Source organism: Cebus imitator, unplaced genomic scaffold (genome assembly GCF_001604975.1).
Source record: "Cebus imitator isolate Cc_AM_T3 unplaced genomic scaffold, Cebus_imitator-1.0 Scaffold434, whole genome shotgun sequence".
Lineage (NCBI taxonomy): Eukaryota > Metazoa > Chordata > Mammalia > Primates > Cebidae > Cebus > Cebus imitator.
In genome coordinates this window covers 1,471,640-1,479,709 of record NW_016107749.1, presented here as the reverse complement: position 1 = coordinate 1,479,709, position 8,070 = coordinate 1,471,640, and the positions used below count along the sequence as shown (strand labels likewise).

General features: G+C 50.4%; 1 protein-coding gene across 4 annotated transcripts in view; it reads right to left on the bottom strand.

Annotated features, from left to right (window-relative positions):
* Positions 1-268: 268 nt before the first annotated feature.
* CABP1 (calcium binding protein 1) overlaps positions 269-8,070 on the bottom strand; it is an 84,631-nt gene continuing 76,829 nt past the window's right edge. For all 4 annotated transcript variants that reach the window (XM_037731955.1, XM_037731954.1, XM_017510245.2 and 1 more), the window contains 5 exons: positions 7,235-7,265; positions 6,804-6,947; positions 6,307-6,416; positions 5,924-6,071; positions 269-717 (listed from right to left, as the gene is read on the bottom strand). In XM_037731955.1, coding sequence (XP_037587883.1) covers positions 692-717; positions 5,924-6,071; positions 6,307-6,416; positions 6,804-6,947; positions 7,235-7,265 — 459 coding nt within the window. In that variant the 3' untranslated portion in view covers positions 269-691. The remainder of the gene's footprint in view (positions 718-5,923; positions 6,072-6,306; positions 6,417-6,803; positions 6,948-7,234; positions 7,266-8,070) is intronic.

The window sequence follows — 8,070 nt, the reverse complement described above, 5'->3', positions numbered from 1 at the left end:
GTGGAGTGCACCTGTAATCCCAGCTTCTTGGGAGGCTGAGGCAGGAGAATCGCTTGAACCTGGGAAGTGGAGGTTGCAGTGAGCCGAGATCAGGCCACTGCACTCCAGCCTGGGTAACAGAGTGAGACTCCATCTCAAAATAAATAAATAAACAAATAAAAAATGCTGAATGCAGAAATGCTCAGCTGGTTCTAGGCATGCAGTTGGTGCTCAGGAAATGTTAGGGTCATCTAACCAAGCCCCAGGAGGAAAGACTGTCATGGCGATCTTGCTCTTGGAAATATTTTTATTGGTTCTGAGATAACAGGGCTGAGGCGAGCTGGGACGGGCGCAGAGCGAAGGAGGGAGGCTTTGCCCTGGGGCGGACATGCTGTGTGGGGTCTGCTGGTAGGCTCCCTGGCCCACCCAGCCAGCAGCAGCTGGGCACATGGCACTTGGTGCCTGGCATGACCTCTGCCGGCTTGGCACGGTGGCCTCCTTGTCGGCGGGCGCCCCCGCTTTCCAGTTGCAGGAGTTAGTCTTTCACAGTGCGGAGGGGTGGGGGTCCGGGGTGGGCGCCTCCCCGGGGTGCAGGCAGGCCCCATCCGACAGTACATCCTGGGCTCTTGGCGGCTACGGTGGGTGAGGCCAGCTCTGGCTCCTCTTCGCCCCGCCTTGGGAGCTTGGCAGTCCTGGAGGGGCCCTCACGGCCTCAACGGGACATCATCCGGACAAACTCTAGAAGGGCAGAGGAGCAGGTGGGAGCAGACAGCAGCCGAGGCTGCCCCAGGATGCTGCCTTCAGACCCTCCCCACTGCCACTGCCCAGCTCTGTGCTGGTCCCCCATCCATTCCACCGGCTCCAATCCATCCACGCAGCAGCGAGTGAGAGTGTTCTAATCTGTGGATCTGACCCCTGCATAAACTCCCACAGCTCTCCACTGGAAAATGCCCAGTATCCTGACACAGCCTCATGGCCCTCCCTGATCTAGCACAGCTGACGTCTCCAGCCATATCTCTCAGGCTAACTACCAACGTCTGTGCTCCAACTACACGGATCTTCTTTTCAGCCCCTTAAGTGCAGCTGGTGCTCTCGCTTTCACCTCTCAGCATTTTTTTTTTTTTTTTGAGATGAAGTCTTGCTCTGTCACCCAGGCTAGAGTGCAGTGATGTGATCTTGGCTCACTGCACCGTCTGCCTCCCGGGTTCAAGCGATTCTCCTGCCTCAGCCTCCCAAGTAGCTGGGATTACAGGTGTGCACCACCATGCCCAGCTAATTTTTGTATTTTTAGTAGAGACGGTTTCACCATGTTGGCCAGGCTGGTCTCCTCTCAGCTTTTCTGAAAACAACCTGTACCCCCATCCTCCCCCTTTCTCCTCCTCCTCCTCCTCCTTTTTTAATGTAGAGACAGAGTCTGGCTCTGTTGCCCAGGCTGCAGTGCAGTGGCATGATGATAACTCATCGTAACGTCCAGCTCCTGGGCTCCAGTGATCCTTCTGCCGTGACCTCCCAAAGTGCTGGGATTACAGATGTGGCCACCATGCCCAGCCCCTTCTCTCTCTCTCTTTTTAAGGGCAATTTTAGGTTTACAGCAAAATAGAGTAGAAAGTACAGAGATGTTTTTCTGCATCCCCTGTCCCCAGGTATGCATAGCCTCCTACACCAACAGCCTCCACACAGAGTGCTGCGTTTGTTATAACTGAGAAACCTACACCCATACATCGTTATCACCTGGAGGCCACAGTCTACATCAGGGTTCATTCTTGGCTATGTACCTTCTATGGGTTTGTACAAATGTATAATGACATGGATCCTCTATTATATCATACAGAATCGTTTAATTTTTTTTTTTTTTTAAAGATGGGGTTTCACCATGATGGCCAGGCTGGTCTTGAACTCCTGACGTCAGGTGATCTGCCCACCTCGGCCTCCCAAAGTGCTAGGATTACAGGTGTGAGCCACTGCACCCAGCCTAATTTAATTTTTTAAAATTTATTTATTTACTTACTTATTTGAGACAGGGTCTCACTTTGTCACGCAGGCTGGAGTATAGTGGCACAATCTTGGCTCACTGCAGCCTCTACCTCGTGGGCTCAAACAATCCTCCCACCTCAGCTCTCCAAGTAGCTGGGACTACAGGCATGTGCCACCAGGCCTAGCTAGTTTTGTTTGTTTGTTTGTTTGTTTTTGTTTTTTGTATTTTTAGTAGAGATGGGGTTTCATCATGTTGCCCAGGCTGGTCTCAAACTCCTGACCTCAAGTGATCCGCCCACCTTGGCCTCCCAAAATGCTAGGATTACAGGCATGAGCCACTGTACCTGGCCTCCTACAGAATAGTTTCACTGCCCTACAAATCCTCTGTGCTCTGCCTATTCATCCCTCCCTCCCCCTAACCCCTTGCAACCACTGATCTTCTTACTGTCTCCATAGTTTTGCCTTTTCCAGAATGTCATATAGACGAAATTATATGGTCTGCAGCATTTTCAGATTGGCTTTCCACTTAGTAATATGCATCTGTATCCCCTCTTCACCATGTCTTTTCATGGCTGGATAGCTCATCTCTCTTTTTTTTTGAGACAGAGTCTCACTGTGTGGCCCACGCTAGAGTGCAGTGGTGCAATCTCGGCTCAGTGCAACCTCCACCTCCCAGGTTCAAGCGATTCTGTGTCTCAGCCTCCCGAGTAGCTGGGATTACAGGGGAACACCACCATACCCAGCTAATTTTTTTGTATTTTTAATAGAGACAGGGTTTCACCATGTTGGCCAGGCTGGTCTTGACTCCTGGCCTCAAGTGATCCACCCACCTTGGCCTCCCATAGTGCTGGGATTACAGGCATGAGCCACTGCACCCGGCCTAGCTCATCGCTTTTTAGCACTGAGCAATATCCGATTGTCTGGATGTACCACAGTTTATTCATCCATTTGCTTCCTGAAAGGACACCTCAGTTGTTTCCAAGTTTTGACAATTATGAATCAAGCTGCTCTAAGCATCTATGTATAGACTTGTGTGGATATAAGTTTTCAACTCATTTGGGTAAATACCCTTCCCTTCTCCATCACCTGGTGCCTCTTCCCATTGGGGGGGGGCTCCTAATTATTTATAACCACCTCCAGGAAGTCTTCCCTGATCCCTCCCTGCAGCTTGACACAGGTGCCCCCTCTGTCACAGCCCACTGTGCTTCTCTAGCACAGCATGGACGACATTGTTGTTTTCTCTGCTTTTCTTGCTGGTCTGGGGCTCTTCGAGGGAGACCAGATCTTAGCACACAGCATATGGACAATACCTCCTCATAGGATGAACGGGGGACGCCAGGCTTTCAAGAGCAAGGCTGTCATCTCTGGTGGGCACTACCTGGACTCAGGGAGACCTGAGGTTTTCGGATCTGGTGGTAGGAAAGCCTTCTCACCAACTATCCACACCCCCCGGCCTTGAAGGCCGACTGCTCCTGAGAGAAAACCTCCCAACCTTTGTGTTCTGGACACTCACAATCTCTGATACATGCTTATCTTGTCTTTATGCTCAGAATGCAAGTACCCGGCACGCAGAGTCAACATTTTACCCTTTCCCTGTATCCTGTGGTGCCTCGCATGGCAGAATGCACAGGACTACATACAGTTGTGATTTCAGGCCTGGGGTTATGCCCCAGCTCTACCTCTTAATAGGTAGGCAATCTTGGGCAAGTTATATTACTTCTCTGAGCCTCAGTTTCCTCATGAGTAACATGAAGTTATAATAATGCAATCCACAGAGTCACAGAGAATTAAATGTTATAATATGCATAAAGCTACTTAGTACAATGACCACACATAAGCGTACAATAAATGAGAACTATCATGATTATTATTGATTCTTTAAAAAGAAAACCTTTGAGGCTGGGCATGGTGGCTCACGCCTGTAATCCCAGCACTTTGGGAGGCCAAGGCAGGTGCATCACTTCAGGCCAGGAGTTCAAGACCAGCCTGGCCAACATGACAAAATCCCATCTCTATTAAAACTACAAAAAATTAGCTGGGTGTAGTGGTGCATGCCTGTAGTGCCAGCACAAGAATCGCTTGAACCTGGGAGGCAGAGGTTGCAGTGAGCCGAGATGGCGCCAGTGCATGCCAGCCGGGCGACACAGCAAGACTCTGTCTTAAAATAATAAATAAATAAATAAATAGAAAGCCTTTCACTGAGCCTTAGCTGTGTTATGCAGGAAATGCAGAGATTAAAAAAATAGGGTTCTTCTTCTTTCAAAGTTCAGAGTCAATTGGGAAGACAACTCTAGCCAGCAGTTGGGGGACAGTGTGAGGAACAGGTGAGTCTGGAGTGCTGTGAAAACCCAGGAAAGGGGAAGTTCAGTCTGAGGAACCAGGGAAGAGTGCTAGAGGAAGCAGTCCCACTGGGTCCCGTGGGCTAACAGAACTTAGCCCAAGTGAAGAACAGGATAAAAGCCCTCCTGGTGGCCGGGCACAGTGGCTCATGCCTGTAATCCCAGCAGTTTGGGAGGCCAAGGCGGGTGGATCACTTGAGTCAGAAGTTTAAGACTAGCCTGGCCAACATGGTGAAACCCCGTCTTAATCAAAAATACAAAAATTAGCCAGGCATGGTGGCGGGCACCTGTAATCCCAGGTGAGATTGAGAGGCTGAAGCAGGAGAATTGCTTGAATCCAGGAGGTAGAGGTTGCAGTGAGCCAAGATCCTGCCACTGCACTCCAGCCTGGGCAACTGAATGAGACTCTGCCTCAAAAACAAAACAAAACGGAACAAACAAACAAACAAAAACGCCCTCCTGGCAAAAAGATCAGTGTATTCAAAAGAGACCCTACCAGGTTCCCTGATCACAAGTATCACAAGTATTTTGGTGGAGTGTGAATGAAGGGAGGTGAGCTGTGGTCAGATCTTCAGGAGCCTAAGTGTCAAGTTGAGGAAGGTAATGTTCAGAAAATACCTACCATGGATGGGTGCCTGAGTGGGTAGAGAGATAAATGGATAGAGAAGGATGGGTGCAGATGGACACATGGATGGCTGAACGGATGAGTAGATGGATATAGATGGGAAAATGACTGAACAGATAGATGGACAGATCAATGCAAGTATGGGTGATGTATATGCAGACAAAGAGACATAAATTTGTGAATGGAAGTATAGAAGTATGAATGCACAGAGAGAGGCGTAGATGAATACATGGATAAATTCATGGGTGAATGTAGAGAAGAATGAATAAATGCATGAATGGACAGATAAATGCATAGATAGATGGTTATAGGAATGAATATTTAGAGATGGAGGAATAGATAAATAGATATCTGGACAGATAAGGAGATAAACAGATGAAAAGATGGAGAGACAAATATGGAAAGATGGACAGACGGATAGGTAGATGAATGGATGGATGGATGGAAAGATGAATGGATAGGTAGATGAATGGATGGATGGATGGATGATATATAGATGAGTGGATGGTTGGATGGATAGACGGATGAAGGGATCGATGGATAAATGGATGGATGGATAATGGACAGATGTATATATAGGTAGATGAATGGATGAATGGATGGATGGATGGATGAATGGACAGATGTATATATAGGTAGATGAATGGAAAGACGCGTAAATGGATTGATGGATGGATAGGTGGAGGATGGATGGATGAGTAGAAAAATGGAAGGATAGATGAAAAGATGGATAGATAGGTAGATGAATGGATGGATGGATAAATGGACAGATGAATGGAGAGGTAGAGGATGGATAGACAGATGGATGGACAGATGCATGAATAGATGCATGGGGTAGGGGTGGGAGGTGCATTAGAGGGGTGCATGGATGGAGGGATAGGAGGATAAAAGGGCTGGGAACCGGAAATTTAGGGCAGATTGATAGTTGCATGGTGGATACACAATTGGAAGGCTCCATGGATGGCCATTGCTGGCTTGTTCTCTCCCACTTTCAAGCCCCGCCTACCTTCAAAGTCCACTCGTCCATCCCCATTGAGGTCCACATCTCGGATAATTTCCTCTATGTCTCGGTGTCCCACCTGATGACCCAGGAGCTTCCTCATGGCCTCTCGCAGCTCACTGGTGCTTATTTCCCCATCACCATTCGTGTCAAACTAGAGAGGGCAGGAAGGAAGGAGAAGTGGCCCCAATGTGGCAACTGGCAGCAGTAGATTCCAAAGCTGAACTCCTTCTCAGTGTCAGTGCCCTCCTTTACCAGAGACCCTTTTCTGTCTAAGCTCCCTCCCCTGATCTGGGACTTGGGGCTCAGGCTTCTTTTGAAGTAGTTATCCTGCAGATAGGATTCCAACAGCCCCCTCACCCCCACACCTTCCTGCCTCTGCCCGTTACCTCTCGGAAAGCATCTCGCAGTTCCTTTACACCAATCATATCTGCTGTCTCTGCCAGGAGTTTAGGCCCCATTAGCTCCACGAAGTCATCAAAATCTACATGGCCACCCACTGGAGAAAGAGGAAAGGGCTAGGTCATCCCCGATCTCCCCGTTCCCCATCTCCAACTAGGCAACTGACAGAACGGGCAACCCCTCCTTGACCTGCTCATCAGACAGAGAAAAACATCATAATAACAGCAACCCTCTGTTCAGCTCTTCCTGTGAGCCAGTTATTGGACTGTTTTATGCATATTCCCTAATCTACTTTCTAGGCTCCGTGCTTCCAATTCAGCCCTCATTTTACAGGTGAGGAAACAGGATCAGAGAGGGTCAGTGGTTGGCCCCAGCTCACAGAGCTGGAAAGAGGTGGGTGCAGAATTTGAAGCCAGTCCTGTCGGACTGCAGGACAACAAAGTGAGGACCGGAAGGGACGCAGGTGGCTGGGAGAGGGACTCACGGTTCATGTTGATCTGCTGAGACAGCTCGATGAGCTCCATCTCGGTGGGCATGTAGCCCATGGTGCGCATGCAGTTGCCCAGGTCCCGGCAGTTGATGTAGCCATCCTTGTCCTTGTCGAACTCTCTGAAGGCCTCTCGGAGCTCTGGGGAAGTGAGCACAGGTGGATGTGGTTGCGGGTGGGACCGCAGAGCCTCTGTTGGCAAAGGCAGCCCAAGGGCCCACCAGCGTGGAAAGAGGGGCCGAGGAGCTTCGCAGGACGCTGGGGCATTTCTCTTGCCTCCTGTGCACACCTCCAGCAGCTGCTTTCACAGAAGATACCCAGCACTGCACCAGGCCCCATTCCCAGGGGGCCTCTCTTCCCATCAACCTCCCCTCCCACACCTTCCTGCAGGGCTGGGCAGTCCTTTACCACAAGGGGCCAAGTTTTACCTTCAATTTCCTCTGGTCGAAGTGATCTATCCTGAAACAAAAGAACATGTCCTATTAGCTGCAACAAGGGAGCTGGAAGTCACAACATATCTAACCTGGGGGCCAACCAAGTGGCAGCAGGCACCGGAAACGAGGTGACGAGGACGCAGCAGGGGTGTGCCTGGATCAGGACCTTGAGGGGAAAAGAAAGCCTCAGATCTCCCTGAGACATGGAGGCTCCTGGGCCCCTAACAGGAGATGCCCAAGGACCCACCAGCCCCACCAGCCTGGGCACAGAGCCTCTGTGCCCCCAGCCCCTTGTTCCAGATACAAGAATGGGTCAGCAGGAGTCTGAGGCTGTAATGAGCTATGATGCTGCCATTGCACTCTGTCAGCCTGGGCAACAGGGTGAGACCCTGTCTCAAAAAAGAAGAATGAGTCAGGGAACAAAGTTGGTCTGGTGGCAAAAACCTGCAAAGTAAACAAGGTCTGGGGAGGTCACAACAGAGAGGAGAGAACACCACCCAGTGAAACCGGAAGAGCAGGGAACAGAGGCTGCAAGACAACAGAAGAGGCCCCGGAGGGGAGAGAAAGCAGGGCCATCCTGAAGTGGGGGAGGAGGGCAGGCAGGAGTCAGAAGGAGACATGGCAGCAGAATGGGGGCTGTGCCTGCTTCCTGGGCACTGCCCCACCTTCTCCAATTTGACCCCCGTCCCTATACATTGCCCTGTCACAGGACACCGCAGAGGACCCCAGGGCCAACGGTGCTTCTGGCTGCAGCCAGGGTCCAAAAAGCATCCATCTCCAGCCTCAAGTGGTGCCCAGGTCTCCTGGGAATTGAGGCAACCCTGAGTCGA